Genomic DNA, 20,307 nt, shown 5'->3' on the forward strand with positions numbered 1-20,307 from the left:
GGTGTTATATTTTGTTTTATTTTTATTTAGGTTGAACACAGTAGGAATACAAATCTGTCCCGAGAACCCAACTTAAAATCCAAATATAAAATCCTTACTCAACGTAGTTAACCATAAAGCTAAACTTACACTTTAAAAAATTTTGTTCTACATGTTGTGCTATTTTGTGTCATCTCTCAGATTGATCTAAAACAGACAAACTTTCACTCATGACACGCACTATAGAGCAGGAGGGTTTTTCTCACCTGCTGTGCTACTGTAACAACCACAAGAAAGAACTGATGCAATGCTCGTGTATTTTAACACACCTGAATTCACAGTCACCTACTCTAAAGGCTTTTATTTAATTTTGTAATGTTAAGTTTGTATCTCATCATTGACTGTAAAACATTTTAAACTCAGTCTGTCTCACCAGGTCATAACGTCCAGCTGTGAAGAAGAAGATGATGAACGACACCTGTGCAATGGAAAGCATGGTCGTCCACAGCAGGAGGACATGAATCAGGGAATGCTGGGTATGCTGTGGCATTGTCTGTCCGATAGCAGCGCTCAGAACTGCCTGTGCCTGAGCAGAGCAGGAAGGCAGATGTTAAGAGCTGACGAGTGTACTAGTCCTGAGTTTCCTCCCTTCTATGCACCAAAAAGAAAGGGGGTGTGTATGTTCGTTTCCTGAGCTCAGTGTCTGCATATGATGAGGACGTTTTGATGTGTGACTGTGTTGTTTTCTACCCAGAGTATCTACTGAACACGTTGAAATCCAAACGGTACTTTCCCCGTATGCTGCTGTGGTGGCGAAGGCCAACAGCAGGCCCAGGTTGTATTTGTATGTGGGGACAGGCCCTTTTCTCTGATTAACCACAACTCTCATAAAAAGAAGGAACAGACCTGCTACTCCAGCGGGTCTGTTGGTGGAAGACTCACTAACAGGGAAGGAAGCAAGGATGGAACAAATCAGACAAAAACCATTACGCAACAAATCATCCACTTCTTATTTTTCGGTGGGAATGAATGAACAGTGTATAATCTTTCAATCTCTGTATTGCTGTTTCAACTACTTATTTATTATTGCTTTAACATTTCTGGTATACATACTAATGATTAAAAGTACCCCACATAATTAATCAGGAATACAGTATTGAAAAATGTTCACAATGTCAGTCAAATTTAGTAGTTGGACTCAAGTGAAAAACAGTGTCACTGTGTTGTTTACTATTTGCCCTTCTTGAAAATTCCCACCTGTATCTAAATTCTAGAGAGGTCAGTAAAGGTGGTTTCATTTTCTCTCTTTGTACTTATCTGAAAGGAAAGTTTAATGGCAACAAAACAAGATGTGTTTTGGTCCGGGTATGTGTCATCAGACTGAATAAGGGGGACAAAATGACAACTGTGGTTACCTATATGAATGGCAGTGGTCATGTAACCCAGTAGTTACAGTACTTGTTTGGATTTGTTACTGACTTGAGTAGAGATTCTATTATAGTGAAGTGATGCAAACAGGATGAATTGCTTGATGTGGATGATAAGGGCATGCGCTTATTGAGAACCAGCTGTTTTTTACCTCTGTTGACAAACATGGTGGAAATTAAGTGAGAAATTAAAATTCCTGTCCTGCTCTTTAGCTCGATTTACCACTTTTAGGTCATTTAATGACTGATCAAAATGCCATGACTCTAATGACACATAGCTTCATCTGATAAGACAAACCAAATGTTTGAATAATTTCAAAATGATGAACCTAATATTATTAGTATTATTAGTATGTTTGAGGATGAGCACATTAACTGAGGAAATAGTAACTTGAATTATGAAAAGTGGAAAATAAGATCAGAACTTCCTGTGTGTGACGAGGAAACCAACAAGACTCCAGTCATCTTAACACTATTCTTCAATTACTGATGATATAAAATATATTTACTTCTGCTGGTTTTCTTATCCAGTGAATGACGACTTACAGCCATCTAGTGGATGTGATTTAATAATGCAGTGAAACATGATGTTAAAAGCAATAAGTAAAAGCACAGCTATACAACTAATTACAATTCAGCTTCAAGCTGTATTACCTCAAAGGAGATAAAATAAAAGTGAACACGTTATTTCACCTTTAGTTCATCACATCCTTAAAGGCTTCCAAAGAGCAAGTTTGTAAGAAGATGGAAAATGATGAAAAAAACCAAAAAAAACCCCCAAAATGATCTGATATCATCACATGGTGATTTTAGTATACATTTAACTTTACTGTCTAAAAAGTGCAATGGGAAAAGAAAACATGTATAAAAATCTGTAAAACAGAAAATGACCTGCAATAGATATCACTTTCCTTTTGCTCATTCATCTGATTTGTAAATGTTGATCTAGATTCTCTCAGTTTCAAAGCAAAATCAAGAACTGGGAAAAATGAGATATATGGAAATAAAACATGAAAGGAAAGCTACAGACAAGGGAAACAGTGAACCTTAGATTTGTTTGATTAACTGTGAATCAAGGAATGCAGAAATGTAGAAACTCCACGTGTTTCTGACTTCAAGTTTTTACTTCATGGTGGGCTCCACCCTGAGCTGCATGACAAAATAAAATCCATAGAGTGCCATTTTGTATTTCCAGAGCAATTTTCAGTTGTCAATTCCTTTCCCGGTGTCTTCATTCCAATATTCATTTTTCTCATTTTTGCAGCGCAAGTTTAAAATTAAACTTTACCCATTCAGACTTACTCAAAGAAAGAAAGAAACATGCAAATATGTTGTTACATTTAGAGCTGAATGGTTATGTAATCAATAGTTATCCTGACAAGAACATTATCTCTTAACAATACTGATCAACAACAAAAAAAAAAGCAAAAACATTTTTGTTTTAGCTTCTCAAATATGAATATTTTCTTTGCCTCGTTGGATATTTAGACATTTACTTACAAGAATGACGAATCAATCAGTCAATCAGTTAAGAATTATCAGATTAATCGATACTATAATCCCATAGTACAGTATTGTTTTTGTGCAATAGACAGCTAAATAAACCTCGGGATCCGGAAACGAAAACTCGGTAGAAGATGGATGGATGGACAACAAAATACCAAGAAATGAGAGAGATGTTTTGGACGGAAGCAGCTGCGTGTCTGCCACCTGACACCAGGTGGCAGGAAACCTCTCTTCTGAAAACCCAAGGATGGCAACACATGAAACAACAGTCAGACACAAACGGCATCTTTATTGATTGATTGGTAACATTTCACAGGCTCCAATAACCTTACACGTTTCCGGAGTGTCTCTGTTTATATCACATGTTCACATTGCTTTTCATTGATCGCTGTCTGTCCGTTTCACTAGTGGACAATCAATATAGTGGAAAAATCTATTCGCCGGGCCAGTTTTGCAAGTCCAGTGGCACATATAATAATAATAATAATACTTTAAATTAAAAGAAATCTAAATGAAGCAGTGTCAAGCTCAGCCACAAGTAGACAACTTGAATTTTTACATCACAAGTCGCTTGGTAGAAAATGGATGTTACAGATGCCTCTTTGTCTCTTTTATGTATAATTTGTGTGAAGAAAAACAAAAACAATACATCTCACGAGCGGGACAGGAAACCTCTCAGTGGAGAGGTCCAGTCTTCCCCTTATTACCACTGAGGGTTTCAGGTTTGCAGCTCGTTTCGTCAAGTCAAACAACATAAAACCGGAAGTAGGGCGATTTTAGACCAAAGTTGGCGTCTTGCTTCTTCCTTTAAAAAAAAAAACAGCGCAGTTTTATTTTGAAGGTTTCACAACAGTCGTGTTTTCCCATTCATGTGAACGGTGGACTGGAGGACACACAACACGCTCCCACTCACAACTTTGAACTGAGGTCTCACTGAGCTGTTCCGTCGGCTCTCCTATAACCAGCTGGCCCAAGCTTTTTTTTTTTTTTTTTTTAATTCTGAGGCCTTTTACTTTACTTTCTTTGCTCCTTGTTTCCAATGTAAGGTGTGCTCCTCCGGCGGCTCTGCTGGGCGGCTGACCGGGGTCCGCTGCTGTCAAACCCTCTGACATGGATTTGTTGCACCGACGGAGGACGGACTGAAAACTTTGGGGATTTAAATCACCTACAGCAGCGACACAGCGGACACACCGACCTTACCCCCTCCCCTCCAGTCCGTTAAAACAGGTTCTTCGTGTCTTACCCAGCTGAAGACATGCAAACGTTCAACTCCACCGGCACCCACAGCACCACGCTCCCCCGGGACGCGGAGCTCCAGCTGCGGTTAGCTGAGAGCGGAGGAGCCGGTGAGGGGAGGGAGAACGGAGCCGGGAATCATTTCCTCACCCAGACTGAGGGGGAGAGCTCGTTTTGCACCAAGAAGAAGATGCTTGTCGGCTTGGATTTATTATGTCTTTTTGTTGGTAAGGAAAAAATATAATCATTTATTTACTGAAATGTTTACTTAAATGTTTATCTCATTAGACCCCAGGCAAACATTTCTGATGTGCTATTAGAGGCTGGCTGAGTGGATAACATTATGTACAGATCACTTTAAAGGGCACACACTGGCTGCTGTGTGAACCAAACATCAGACTGACTTTGTTATTAGGACGTTAGGAGACTGGGGGGGGGGGGTATGGAGAGAGAGAGGGGGGGGGGGGGGGTGCTGTGGATGGGGATTTGTTGGAGTAAACGAAACTGCAAAGCATTTTTCCAGAAGTCAAATGGAAACTGTTCAAAGAGGCAAAAAAAAAAACCCAACAACTTTCAGTTGGGTCTCAAAAGTGCACGTGGGGGCAGGAGCTGCTGTGTCCCAGGAATTATCCTGTTCCCATGGCAACGCTCGAAGTTCCCGGGAGAAGGACGTGGGAATTCCGAGTAAAAGTATGTCGCGTGCTCGTGCTCTCTGACTGCATCATGATGCGGTACTTCTCACTGAAGAAGCGGAAACATGTGGACAACAACTCAAGCCACAGTCAATCTACTGTAAGATAATACATAATACTAAATATATATATATATATCAAAGTAATGCATCACCTCTGTTTTTATATATTTTATTCTCGACACCTAAAATGGATTTTTTTTTCTTTTAATCGACTGAATGATTAAACAACTGCATCATTGCAGTGGCACTATCCAGTACTCCTGTTAGCTGCATGTAGTGCCAGGTGATAAAACGACGGCAACAATAGGTCAACTATAATATATAATTATAATAAAAACTAGATAATAAAAATGGCCAATAACTGGTCAATTTCATTCATTTTCATGCATAGAAATCACTCATAGAAGTCAATCCCAAACTGCCAATAATGTTGCGAAGTGATACAAGTGTTCAAAATATGATTTTGTAAGTTTCATGTTGTTATCTCACATGACGATAGGGAGTGTGGATGTTGTGTGACTGACTGGTTATTTGGACCAACAGCACAAGAGCGGTAGAGCCCGTCTAGGCAGACTGACAGGTCTCAGCCTTGTTGGCAGTTAAAGGTTAGGAAAAAGTCCTACCAACAAACAACAGCCAACACTGTGAGGCAGTTAGTTCCATTACTGTTGTATTCTTCACCCTGCAGGTATGCTATTAGCTCTTTGTTCAGCATGCTCCTAAGCAGCATTGTTGTGTGTAGGAAGTGGCTGGCAGCATCAGTCAGCACGATGGAGGAAATGGTCATTTTCAGTTCTCTTCCTCACACATGCACGGCACTCCATTTGTTTTGTTATTAAATTGCGTGACTTGACCCCTCCTCTTAAATTTGAGATTGAGTTTGGAGGGTTTTTACAGGTCACTTGGTGACTTGATACTTTGGTAAAATAGAATGGAAATGGAATGTATACTCATGGCTTGTGATGTAACAGTCCCAGAGGTCCCCATTTTATTTGATTCATCAGTACGTTTCTGACACACAGACAGCCCTGCAAAATACTTTTTCAGTTTTCAAAAAAGATTAAAGAAGTTTTAACAATCAATTTTTTTCTTGACATATTTACTTTCAATTTGCTCCAACAAAAATAGGATGAAACAAACAAAAGTGTTATCTTAAAAGACTAACATCAACCTTACCAGATAAACAACACATGGTTAACTGTTAACATTTTTAAAAAATACTAAAATGAAAGCATAAATACTATACACTATGATGTATAATTGTATTAGCTTTTAAGTCAGATTCCTGGCTGTGTGGCTGCCTCTTGTATATCTCACAGTATCTCACAACCATCACAGTATCAGCAGAGGCCTGATGCTGACTCATCTGTGGCTATTTGGCACTGAATGTCACCACTTATTGGAAATGAATGAGGCTCTTCATTTAACTAAAACCTTTTATCTCTGACTAACTCAATTTTACTTAAAAATGGCCTCTCAGACAGTTGACCCGCCAGCCTTATTCAATCTGCAAAGGGGCTCATTCACCACTGTAACTGTGGAATTTCACCCTGAAGCATCCATCCTCATTATGTTATCAGCTGAAGAGGGATTCCTCAGGCTTGGGAGGTTTTTACTGCCTCAATGTTAGTGTTGTCTTCGAATTTTAGGTGGTGACATGAATGGAGTATGCTTTGGCATCATGAATGGACTTAAATGTGGCTGCTGAATGGAATATTGCTGGAATATTGAAGTCATTAAATGAGGCTTTGACTCAGATTACTTGCTCATACTCACACTCAGTAACTGGCTTGTCTAATGTTGTATTTCAGTAATAAGGCTGTGTTGTTTACAGGGCTGTTCTGACATGCACATGATGGATGCTTCAGAGACTGATTGCGAGTAAGCTCTATGGAAGCTGCAGAATGCAGATGTCTGGATCTGTTCAAGTGTTTGCTTGTGTGTCAGAGCTGACGGAATCTGCGCCCTGTGGCTGCAGCCAAGTTTTAGTGTGTAGCCAAGCAGAGGTCAGGAGATGTCGGGTGTTTGTCATATCTAACAGGCAGGCAGGGACAGGCCTCCCAAACTGCATTGCTCTTTCTCTCCTGCACAGGTGGTCCATACTCTTTCATCACCCCAATAAAAACAGTTATTGCCTCCTTAGAAGTAATTGGTAAATGATTGGAAGTAGCACCTACTATTAGCTTGCATGGCTTAGAGAACCATTTCAATTGCCACAAGGCTTGACCTTCTCCTATGGGGGTAATTGTAAGATAATTTCATGCTTAATATGAATAAGGTGTATATAGAGTATATTGGAGGAAAGGGATTTGCTCTGTTGATAAATCCCTTACATTTAGCTATATAAAATAAGAAAGTGATTGAATCAACAGTATAAAGAGAACTCGTTTTTAGATCCTACTACAAAGAGAAAGCGAGAATCAGTTGATCACCGTTGTGTGAATATCCTTTTTGTTCTAGACGTGAAGCAGCATGCCAGGACGAGAGGATAGGCATTTACCTGAATGATACGAATTCTGAAAAGTTTCCATCTTTCAGGCGAATCTCTTCTTTTTTACTCTTTCTTTTTTACACCGTCTCTCTTCAGATCATCTCTATTTTGGGACCAACGGCGTTCTGCCAACTTAGCAAGGTGTGTGAGTGTGTCTGCCTTTTATGTCTATGTCTGCTTTAGGAGGGCAGCAGGTTTATGTATGTAGTATTCCTGGTTGTGTTATTTGGCAGAGAAAGCTGCCAAGTGAGTGAGGAAGCAAGAGGCCGACACGTCACTGCATGTTGATGTGTACAAGGCCAGGAATATTGAATTATGAATGTGGATGTGTATGTGCGTGCCTATGAGGAAAAGTGTGGGTGTGGGTATTTGTGTATGTGATTCATTGCGAAAGCAACTGCAGACGCCCTACTACAGCTGCCATGTGCATGCTGTTTGTTGTCATATTCACCGGTGCTGTTTTGCTGTGCATTTTACTTCATGATGAAACACACATAAAGTTATGAGGCTCATTGGCGTCACTCTGTGGCTGACAGATGGAGAGCCATTAGAATGGCTCTGTCATATCATTGGTTAGTGGAAGAAGTGATCTTGCTTACTCTCTGTTGCTAGTGCACTAATGGATTTCCCTCCCTTTTGAAAGCACTACAAAAGTTCATGAATTTATTAGCCGTGGCCTTCATTAGGCAGCCGACATGGCTCCATTCACTAACCTTGGCGGTCAATATGTCTTCTTTCACCCATTACCACACTGAAGTCAGCTCAGGCCTTAAAGATGTTTCATTTGCCCCTGGGCCGAGGGGCAAGTGAGAGCCTGAGTCAGCAAGCACCAGGGGGATTGAGTGAAGAGTGAGGCATGGAAGGAGAGAAGGCAACGAGGGTCTACAGTAGAGGTCAGATGTCAGACCCAGGGGCTCCTGAAGGACCTTATCTACAGCTGTCTGTTCTTGTCTCAGTGAGGAAGTATTAGTCAGAGAAGCACAGGAAAAGTTCAGACAGCAAATAGCTTGAAATTAACTTTTAATGAGACAGCTGCAATATTTTCCTCGATGACGGTTCCATAAGTGCCCGGGGTAGTCCGTAGGTATTAGCTGTAATGAGTGAATAAAGATGTGTGGAGCTCTCTAATCCTCAGTGCTCATTAGCTAGAATGGGCCTGGAGAGCCTTACAGGTATTGTACCTGTATCTGAATACAGCCCGCAGCCCTGCATTTGCGTCTGTCAAAACTAATGACTCGTTCTTTTCCTATTTTTGAGGACTTAGACACACCTCGTTGCACCATGGGGGTGTTATACATCACCAGGGACAGTTTATCATTGTGTCACATCTCACCTGCTGGAGTCTTTACTCCCTTCATTCCCTGAAGTTTGTCTCTGAAGTTGCTCCAAATGCATATTCTTCTAACCAAACCAAAACAGCCATGCAGCCCTCAGCTCTTTCCATGCATGCAATAAGAGCACAATCAGGCCGCTCCATGCTGGACACCTTCCCTGCAGGCTACACCACAACCCCCCCATAATTCCCACATTGCAGACTCTTGCTGCCCTCACCTCACTGAGCACACCTTTACCTCCTCTCCACAAAAACCACCAGAGAGCCCCTTTAAAGTTGTCAAGGTACATACCGTGGTGGTGGGGCCTTTATATTACCGCTGAATCAGACAGGCAGACAGACAGCCCCCGTTAGACCTCACCACTCATGCCCTGAACTCCAGAGCTGAGCTCCAGGAAACAGGTCAGTGAAGTGTGGAGAGAACAGAAGCAGCTGTGGGAGGCATGTCTCCACTGGCCAGCTGCAACAGTAACAGTGGAAGGGCCAAGCAAGACCTCTCACGGTGCATTGGTGGAAGGTGAAGCAAAAGCACTTAATATTGTACTTCCCGTGCACTTTTTTGCTCCTGTTGAGTTTGTCGATTTTGCGCATCAAAAATTTTCATTAAATATTAGCCTTTTAAAATCGAAGTACTTTCAGCTGTCTCACAGTGAACCCGTGTTTTTCCAAGTGCAATGAGGTGGATGCATGCAACGCATGCCTTTAAAAATAGAACAAACCTTATGAGCTTGAATCTATTAAATCTGATTTTATCTAAATACTGCTATTGCTTATGAAGTTGTGTTTTGTGGCTGGGCGTGGGGGTGAAATGGTAATGTGCCATTATAAATGAATCAGCAGTTGTCTTTGAGAGGAGGCTGTACGGAGTCCAGCTGCAGCAGATGCTGATGATAGCAGATGCTTAACAAAGATCCAGAGCTGCTGTGGCTCCTCAGTCCCTCTTTGTTCTTCACTGATTAATCTCTTTGTATTGCCATCAGGGTAGACAAAACAGATCAGTCTCAGAACAACAACCCAGCAAATGATGGGAAAAGAAATGGGTGTGTGTCAGTGCAGGGGGGTGCCATTCACCCTGAATCCACCTCTCCACAATCTGGATTTGGCCACCAAGGCAGAACAGGATGAGCCACCTTCTAGGACTCTCACACACACACTCACTGTACTTAATAATTGGGTTTTTGGCAGTTTGTGGTTGCCGATCATAATCACAGCCTTGCTGCAGATGACTTAACTGCCTGTTAAAGTGTTACCTACCCGACAGTAGTGTATGCATGTCACAGTTTGTGTGATGGTGCACAGTCTCAGTTCATGGACTGCCTCATATCAGCTGAAATGCAAAAGGCCAGGTCCTTAATGTGCCCAGAGTCCAACTGAATAGTGTTAAGATGAAAGAGCATGGCTCATTATGGAGATGGTCCTGTGCAGTTAAAGCCATTATTCTCCTAGTAATCATGCAAGCCTCCTCAGCCCTGCTGCAGGCCACTGTTTATGAGCATGTTAGGCAGGATTGTTACCTGGGATTATTAGGTTTCAAATTACAACACTTTACATTTCACTTCACTTTCTTATTATTTTTTTAGCAAGGTTGACTTGAAAGTAAACAAGCAGCTTAAAGTTTTGTTGGGAAACACTGGCACACGCAAGCTGCTGTGAGGCCCAGCAAGGGTGGACCACCCCTGAAGGGTGCTATAGTAAGCTGGTTTCACAGCTCAGGCCCAGCCCAGTATAAGCTGCTGGCCAGATGGATCTGTGTTAAAAGGTCACTAATCATATCCTATCAAAGGGCAAATGTAGAAAGAGGCCTGTACGGTCAGATATTACCGGATATGATGACACACATGGGCCTTGCTGTGGCTTACATGTAGCTTTAGGCTGTGCGTCATGATAATCTATTAAGATGCACTTATTATTTGTTCTAAAGCAGCAGCATCCCCAGGAGTTTACATAGGCCTGTGATAGTGAAAGGGTTGTTTTTCCCTGTTACTGTCTCCAGTATCACCTGATTTTATGTGGTTTTCTGGCTCTGGTGTGGTTAATTTGGTTGGTTGGTATTTTGTTTTGTTTTTTTTTTTTTTTAAGGTGCAAGTGGGGCTTTTGTGGTTTGTTTGGTTGTCTGTTAGTCTGTGTGCCTGTGGGTTTGGTATGTTTGCATCCAAGTGTGGTTTTTATGTGTATGTGAATGTGTTGAGTCTGTATGTGTATTTGGGGGTATTCTGCTGGTTGAGGCAGGGTTGTGTTTACAGAGCGGGTCCCAGCAGAGCCCAGATCTCTGACCCTCACATTCCAGAACCACCACTAATCGCTTCTGTCTGCTGTTCCCCATAGAGAAATCCTTGCAGCATCTCTCTCGGTTCCATCATTCCGGTTTTCTCTCACCCTACAGTTGTTGCCCTCACCCTATCTGTCAAATGTCTTGCCTTTTGGCCATGCATTTTTGGCCTACTTTCCCTTGATATATTGATCAGCAGATGAGCAACAACATGACCTTAAAATGTGTCAGTGAATAATTACCATTGACCCTGTTTTGTTTACACTGTCTTTAATCACTTTCTCCATAGTTGTTTATATATATATATATATATATATATATTGCTTTTGGTTGTTGTTATTCTCCTCTCACAGTGAGCTCATTCTGGGCTGTGGTCATAGATGTGTAAATTGGAACCAGAAAAGTTTCTCAGAGTGAGGCACATATCCCCACTGCTCTCATTCCTCCTCTTCTCCTTCTTCCCTCCCTCTTTTCTCCCCCCTCCTCCTTTCTTTCTGTCCCTTTTGACTATTTGAAAGCATTCCTGCTTTGAGTGTCAGGCCCAGCCAGCAGCACATTTTGGCCTTGCTGTGGGAGCCGACCCACTCCTCCACCTCCTTTTGGGTCCCCTCACAGGCCTTCCTGGCCATGCTCTCTTTTCAGCATGTCTTGGCCAGGTGCAGAGGTTTCTTCACAGCTGCCTGACAGATGAAGTGAGGGTCTCTGGAGTGTTTTTGTCTTGTTGTGAAAACTTTTTTAATGTAGTTGTAAAGCACAGAGGCCTAGTGTGACACAGGAGCTTGTAACATGTATAGGATTATGTAGATACTCAATAATTCTGTGTGTGCTTCATATTTCATTTTTTTATACGACACTGAGAATTTCCATTCCACTTACTACTGATGTTAAGGTACATTTGGTGGATTTATTTTATTGAGAAACTTTGTAAACAGCTTTGCTCATCTGGAGTAACCTATGATTCTTTGGTGCTGTGTGTGCATGAACTTGCATGTTTGCATGCAAAATGGATACAGGCAGACCTGAAGTAATAAAATCTGCTGCTAACTGGCTCAGCGATCCATTATTCCCACTTGACCACTGTATGAATCGAAAATGATCCCTCAAGAAGCCCATGTTCCTACTGTAGCTCAGATTGTTAATGTCCATTACCACTCTGTCAACGCAGCAAAATATTGATTATTGAGAGAGGCCTGGCCATATCGTCAATTCTCGTGAGGGCACAAAGTAAATCTGCTAATGGCTGGTATGGAAAGCAAAAAAAGATTTCTGTTTCTAGTTGAAGTAACAAAGGTTTTACCCCATAATATATATTATATTGTTTAATAAATGATAAATGTCAAACGCTGTATTTAATATGAAAAACAGACAAATATTTCTAAAAAAAACATCGCAAAAAAATAAAGCAGGGCTTACAAAGCAAAGTCATCATAAATTGTTTGCTTTTTAAAGGTGGGGGAAAAATGTGCGATGAGAATTAATTATTGTGCATTAAGAATTATCAGTGATTATATTGTCGGTGTATTTCTTTGGTAATATTCCACAGGTCCCCACCACAGGTCCCCAATTCATACTGGTAATTTTTGTCTTTTGAAAGATGTTTAAAATGCCTATTTTAACTAAATGGAAAAAAACCCCCGACACCCACTCACTTTAAACTAGGAATGAACCATATCGCTGCAGGTCTCTTGGTATGATGCACACAGATAAAGGGATTACGAACTAGAGATTAACAGATGGGTGTGAAATATGTGCAGGTGGTAGAAATGATCCAGAAAACAGTCATACTGGAAATTGTTTTTTAAATAAACAGGAAAACTGGGCTCTAGCCAAGGAAATATAAACAAACTGTATTTTCTGTTTTCTATAAAGTTACTGCTCCTAAAGTCATGTAATGTAATTGTACCTACTATTAAGTACATGTTTCAGTATTATGGAACACAACACCGATGGGTGTCACCTGTATGTGGATTGTATGTCATTTTGACGTACATCAGTGCGTAACTGCACTGAGTCTCTGCAGGTGTGTGTATAGGAGGAGGTGCCTGGAAATGTGGCAGCAGATCAAGACGAGAAAGAGATGTGGGTCAGATGAGAAGTGTTTCCTATCTCTCGCTCTCTCTTTATTGGCGTCACAGCCTCTGTTATCTGCCAGCAACGTGTTTCCCTCCCTCGCTTTGTAACCCAAGTCCATTAATTTTAAAATGGGCTTGGGTTAGGCTAAGCAAGCCAAAGTGGGAAGGCTTTTATCTGTGTTTTGTCCTTCTGTCAGGGCAGCATGACTTTGAACAGAGAGGTCACTAACACGCACTTTTAATATACACTATGTCTGTGAAATGACACAGCAATCGGTTCTGATAGTTTTATCAGTGCAAGGAAGCTAAATGACTGGCTTTGATCACAAACAAAAAGAATAATAGCTAAAACTGGGACAAAGTTAATGCGGACAAAGTTACATTGGTCAGGTACTCATATCCTGTCCTTTGTTTGATGAAAAAGATGAAGTTATTGTTTGAATGCCATTGTGTACATGTTTGGGTGTGTATTTATATGCCATTCCTTTTGGCCTGATTTTGAGAGTGCATCCTGTGCAAGATTCAGTCATGTAGTCTGGCAGCAGCAACATTTTGGCCTGGGTGTGTTCCAGCCAATAAGCAGGCCTGGGATGACAGGGAGAGGCACTGAGGTTAATGATCAGTCTAATGTTCTTGCTGCATTCCATGGGGTGACAAGGGGATATGTGATAAGGGACAAAAGATTGGAGCAGCCTGGTCAGAAATTCACAGGCCTTTTTGTTATTAGTTATTAGATGCAGTTTAATCATTGTTTCTGGGGGATACATGCAACCTTTCTCACTTTCCCAACATTAAAACGTTATGCAGCTCATACGCAGTGAACTTTCCCCAGGCTGCAGGGTATGTTTGCTCAAGCGAGTCAGACCTTGACCCCACTCACCTGATCCAGATTAGTGACCAACCAGGAAGTGTAGTGAACACATATGTAGAGCAGTTGTTAATGATCAGACAGTAACTTGGACTAAAAGTAAACTAAAACTAAATGTCAGTGTTTTTCACTGTATTAAACCTCATTCAAAGTTATAATTGAACATTATCTTGCTCCTCCTCCATGCTGTCTGCTTTTGGCACACTGAAATTCTCCATTTAGCATGCTCTCTAATATCTCTTTCCCCCTTCCTCATCTTCATTTTCTCCACTGGCATCCTTGTTTTTCTCTCCCCTGGTGTCAATAATCTCCCCTTCTCCTTGCTTCTCTGAAGGAGGCAATCTTGTGTGGAATTCTTGAGTCGTGTTGTATCCCATGCCTTTCTCGTGTAACACAAGAGAAGGCTCCCTTTATATTAGTCAGGGGTACCAACTATCTCACTATCTTTCTGTCCTGTGATCCTTGTTACACACACACTCATGCTCACAGACATTCATTAAGTCATCTTTTGTTTTTTGTCTTGCCTCCCCTCCTACATTTCATCAGCCTCCATCCCATTCTTTGCCTGTGAGTTGAGGGCAGTGACTCCATATGAACGAGGCTTTTTCTGCGGAGACTCCAGCATCACCTATCCCTACGTGGAGAGAGAGGCCATCCCTGACAGCCTGCTCATTGCTGGTGGTATAGCCATCACTGGCTTAACGGTAAGCTAGTGAAACCTGCTGAACATAAACACTGTAAGTTGCCATCACTTTTATATAGTGTAGTTAAATAAAAATGTTATTCTAATAAAAATAGCCTCTTTGTAATTGTACAGCTGTGATTTCTTTTTCTCTCGTCTTTCTCAGATTGCACTGGTTGAATGCCACCGGGTGCGTTTCCGAGGTGTACACTCACGGGCTTTTGTTCGAAACCACTATGTGTCATGTCTGTACAAGGAGCTGGGAAGCTTCCTGTTTGGTTGCTGTGTGGGTCAATCTCTCACCAATATGGCCAAACTAAGTGTGGGACGTCTGCGACCCAACTTCTTGTCTGTCTGCGAAATCACGTATGCGTCCATCAACTGCACTCCAGGGACGTATGTGTCACAAGTCCAATGCAGGCAGACTAATCAGAAGATGGTGGAGGAGGCAAGGTGTGTAGTGTGCGCATGAGTGATTTTGCCCAGAAATTATTTGGTGGTCTGTGGTGTGCGTGTGCTTAGGGTGGGGTGAACTGTAGCTTGAATCATTTTATAAATATGTAACCAAAGGGATATTTTACTGATCTTCTCTTTCAGAAAGTCTTTTTTTTCTGGCCATGCTTCCTTCGCGATGTACACCATGCTCTATCTGGCAGTAAGTCATCCCTACCACACACACACACACACACACACACACGCCTGGAATGTGACCTTCAAATTCACCTGAGCTTGTATTGTACACTTTACAGCATTTGCTTCTGGGTTTACAGTGTGATAATATTGAATATTGCAGCTCTTATTTATTTTTTTCACAAGAGAATATATAATCCCATAAAGGACAAACACTGTACTATTAACTAAATAAGATAATTAAGCATACCCAAGCACACATCAAGACATGCTGATCTGTATGTTCACATTTTGTGATCAGAGGAAGGAGATTGTGAAAGCCATAGTGCTCGAAATGCCTCCTGCTTCAAACTGAAAGAGCTGTTGAGACAGAGAGGGGGGTGGTGGTGGGGAGCGGTGGTGTCAGAGAATGAGGGAGAACATTTTCCGTAGGAACCATGAATAGATGAAGAGACTACGCAGACAGTGGAAGCCTTGTTGTGGGTCATTTAGAGGAGGGGGTGGGGGTTGGAGGGCTGAATATGCCTGCTGAGAGATCGACAGGCTTCTTTCAGCAATAGACACCCTCTAAACTCCACCACCAACCCCCCCCACCTCTTCATCTTTTCTCTCTCTCTCACACACACTGCCCAATAGTCATGGGCGCATTGTGTAACAAGAAATGACAGTTAGAGGGAGACAAAAGCACATTATGTCCCATACAACGTTCGTTTCTCTCAGTTATTTTCCCTCATTAACCCATACATTAAAGCTTTCAGTGACAATATTTTAGCCTGTTTGGCTAAAATTAATTGAAGATGGTACCATGGAAAAAAAGGATGAGTAAAGAAAATCGCCCCCTCTCCTATATGCACTTGTGCACTGTAGACGTCTAAATAAAAAGCAGCTCCTCTCTGAGAGAGTTAGACAAGGATGAGTAGGGGAAGACTAAATAAGAGAATTAAAAGGGACCAGATCTAAAGGTAAAAAAAAAATAAAAAACAAAACAGTGTTTGTTCATTGTTTTTTCCACACATACAGCTGGCACAAAGATAAAAGATACAGTCTTTCCTGCTAGCTGGTGTTTTAGTAGACTGTAGACAACATGGAGGGAATGTGTCAGACCTGTAGCTACATGCCACCCGCATCGAGGCCAGCTGCTTGACTGTGAGGCAGGTACAGTGACACCTGCTCTCAGTTGGGATAAGAGAGGAAGAGAGGAACTTGGTGAGGGTCGACTTCAGTGCAGGAATGTAGGCCGTGTGCTCCCCTGTGGTTGACGGGTCCGGACAGACATTTAGCTACCTCATAAAGAGAGTGCTGCATCTGCATTATGCTCACACTGTGCTCCGATGATTTACTGACACAAACATCCATCCTGAACTGTTGCACTGATGCAGGACACAAGGATCAGCAAAAGAAGGAAATTAGGTTTAGGCAGTGATAATGAACCCATGCTAGAGTTCTCTTCCCCCTCTGAACAGCAGGCCAAGTCGATGCTCTATGCTTCCTGAAAGGGCTCTGCTTGTGTTTATATTCACTTCTCTGTAGTATATATAAAGTAACTGACATTAAATAGTATTTTTTTACTCTCTCTGCAGTTTTACTTGCAGGCACGGTTGTCGTGGCGAGGGGCTCGGCTGTTGCGGCCTCTAATACAATTCCTCTTGGTGATGATCGCCATCTACACCGGCTTGAGCCGCATCTCTGACTACCGCCACCACCCCACCGATGTCCTTACAGGCTTCATCCAAGGAGGGCTCACTGCTTACTGGGTGGTATGTTGAAAATCACTGATGTCTAAATAGTCTTGAACAACAGTTATCTCTGTCTTCACAGGATTTGTTACTCTCTGCTCTCTGTTGACTGAGTTAGCTTAAACAATAGGCCGTGTCCTTCATTTCCCCCACCCCGATCTCCTTGGTGTTTATAAACAGTGGGTGATTGACAGTGTGTGTGGTCTGCATATATTTCCTGACATGTTTCGTGTCTGTGCCTGCAGGCCTTCTACATCTCCTCCATGTTTAAGCCCTGCACCCGTCCAGACCTGTCTCCCACAAGTATGTCCCTGGAGAGTCCACTGTCCAGCCAGCAGACCGTCTGTTAGCAAGCACATGCAATCATTCCGGGAAGCAGACGATAAGTGGGAGAAAGACAGAGAGAATGTCAGATAGCATAGGTGAGCTGCAGAGAGAGGAGAGAGGGAGTTTTTAAGAAAGGGAATTATTCAAAGAGAGGGACACAATTGAAAGTCTGCACGATTGCTCTATTGGGCATACTGCCACACAAACACAACACGCATACACAGTAATCTAACACAATCACACAAGTGAAACACAAGAAGCACATATAACTGTGAGTCAAACCCGTCCAGTGAAAAGGACTGAATAGCAATATATACATATATCTATATATGTCCACAGCGAGAGAGAGAGGGAGTGATATATATATTTAGATATATATATCTGTATATTAAATAATTTGTAAAAGTCTATTTTACAAGTGGATATTTAGAAGCTGCTAATGTTGATAGTTGCCAGTTTGAACTTGTTTTCACTTTTCCCTTTCCCTGTGATGGAGGCATTTGGTCAGTGCATTTGGTTCGCTTTCAAAGCAGAACTGCTCGCTCTTTGGTCTGTGGTGAATGAAGAGAAGACCCCTGCCTCCTCTTTGTTATTCATCCTCTGCTCAGCTTGGAAGACATTACCAAGCTGCTGTGAACTGACACCATCAGACCTCAGATGTAAAGACAGCCCTGTACAAAGTGTCAGGACTGGCAGCGATAAGGAACAAGCACTGGCTTCAACTTCTAACCGTTTTTACCTTCAGTGGCCTGATGAACAAATCTAATCGAATCAATCTGCCAGACATCTCAGACATCATTACTAAACCATAACCTACATGTAAGCAAAGAAAATATAATGTAACTTCTTTTTTGTTTTTTGAGTAGCCACGGTAGTGACAGGGAGGAATCAGGTTAGCTTCCTCTCCCACTTTTACTGCCACTTTTCTGTACTAACCACTTTGACTGTGTCTCAGAGGTCGAGGTTTGACTGAATTCAATAACCTTTGACTCTGGCGCCTGGACTCCAATCTCTGACCTGCACCTAGATTTATGCCACTCTAACAGGAGAGCTGATGTGGTTGTGTTACCCCAATGGCTCTCCTGTGCATCTTTGATAATAGCACTTGAACGTACATAATGGAACCTTCTAATTATAATCAATATTATATATTTTGTCACGTTTAAATAATCAGTGTTTATTTTTGTTAACGCCAGACTCATACAGTATATTTGTTTGTTTTTTTCTTGAAATTATAATTATTCAAATTGAATGTAAATAGGTATGCCATTTTATAAACTACACAGAATTTCAAAAGTATTAGTTCCAGTTTTGGACAGTTTTTACATGTTTATGTTTGTATTTACATTTGTGTTGATCAGGTACGGAGACTATTGTATCTGTTGTAACTACTAGACTGAGCCACAGATATTATCAGAAAGCTATATTTTTTGTGTTCCCAGTTATTGTAATGTTTATGTTGTCTGTGAATGCCAGAAAGGCAGAAATAACCACTGTAATCAAAAAACCAAACCAATAAAATGAATGTTGAATGTTTTAACCTCTTCTTTTGTCTATTCATTGATTTGTAAATAGGATACTAGATTCTGTTTGGTGGTAAGAAAATATGTGCCAAACAAAATGCAAACAGTGGACTAAGTGACTTAACCTCTTCGGTTTGGAAGCCTCAACGACAGTGCGCTCTGAGTTTCTTACATTACGCCTCTCTCTCCCCCTCTCTCTCTCCCCTTTGCAATCTTCCTCCCTTCTCCACTCTCAGTCCTTTTCAAGTGCAGTGGAGCATGATGGGCTGCTTCAGAGGGTCATGCTGCCATGGAGATGCTTAGAAAGATACAGGTCGGGCCGTCTGAGGTATTTTCTTTCATTTCTTTTCTTCCCCTCTCTACATCAAGGCTGAGGGAGGAGAATAAAAACAGCCAATATCCTACAGAGAGAGAGAGCGAGAGAGAGAGAGAGAGAGAGGAGAGCCGCAGTAATGGGTGTGTTCATAATGCTGAGGTAAGGGAGAAAGACAAGGAGGAAAAGTAGTCCAGTAATGAAGGGAAGGAGTAATGGAGCAGTTGGCAGAACAGATGGGGCGGTAGATTGGGGAGAGTGAGGGTGATGGGCGTGGGGCGTCGGGGTGGGAAGGAATGTGATCACGGTTTTCAGGCCTGTTTTGTTTCATAACACTGTAACTAGGGAGAGACATTTCATTTCACAGAATTGTAGATGTCTCTGCTTGTGTGACAGGTTCTTGTCAATCTGTATCTGCTTCACTCCTTGTTATTGTCTCATGTTTAGGTGTGTGTGACTGTGCCCAGCGAGACATAGGCTGCTCCACTGAGCTGAGATTACATACCCTGTCGAACATGACATCTTGTTTACACTCTGACTGGCGTCCTCCTCGCTAACCCTTTGGCCTTAATGAAAATGAATTGCATTTGACAAGCAGAGGCAGATTCTTTGGACTCAGATTACAGAGGTCCGGGCACAAGGCCCTCACAATTTACACTGCTTAGACTAAGCATATTGTAAGAACAATAGTCTGACACTGTGGTCATTTAGAACTTAAGGGGGGGCTGTTGAACCCTTATAGTAACAGGTGAGAGCCATTACTGCCTACATGCTTCACAGTAAGAGAAAGCCAAACTGTTTTCTCTATCTTACTCATTCTTAGGGGGAATTCTCTGATAAGATGATTTTTAATTTATTTATTTATTTATTTATTTTGGGTGAAATTGGACAGGTTTAAAAATAGCAAGGGGGAGTGCTGATCCAAACACAGATAACTGCGCCTCAGAGGGCACGTAGCTCACCTGCATATCTCTCTGTGAGCGAGGAAAGGACGTATGTATCATGCATCTTTTTCGTCTCACGTTGATAAAATCATCAAGGTATTTGCAGCTTAACTGAACTCGATTTGGAGTGATGAACTAGCTTTTTTTTTTAAGGAGTTGTAAATTGTACATTTCCATAGCCCTCACTTAGCCCATCCTATCTTTGTTTACTACCAAGTAAAAGCTGCTTAAGGCTGTAAATTGATTCAACTGTGAGAGGAAATTTCTTTGCATATGA

At 41.7% G+C, this 20,307-nt stretch overlaps 1 protein-coding gene across 1 annotated transcript; it reads left to right on the forward strand.

The window, feature by feature from the left end:
* The first annotated feature begins 3,867 nt into the window (after positions 1 to 3,867).
* Positions 3,868 to 18,776, forward strand: ppap2d (phosphatidic acid phosphatase type 2D). The gene is made up of 6 exons (XM_029508706.1): positions 3,868 to 4,375; positions 14,422 to 14,579; positions 14,724 to 15,010; positions 15,155 to 15,212; positions 16,768 to 16,944; positions 17,169 to 18,776. Exons 1-6 carry the CDS (start codon positions 4,168 to 4,170, stop codon positions 17,271 to 17,273), a joined length of 993 nt encoding a protein of 330 aa, XP_029364566.1. The 5' UTR covers positions 3,868 to 4,167; the 3' UTR covers positions 17,274 to 18,776.
* The last annotated feature ends 1,531 nt before the right edge of the window (positions 18,777 to 20,307 follow it).

The sequence above is a fragment of the Echeneis naucrates genome, chromosome 8 (assembly GCF_900963305.1).
Source record: "Echeneis naucrates chromosome 8, fEcheNa1.1, whole genome shotgun sequence".
In the NCBI taxonomy this organism is placed as follows: domain Eukaryota; kingdom Metazoa; phylum Chordata; class Actinopteri; order Carangiformes; family Echeneidae; genus Echeneis; species Echeneis naucrates.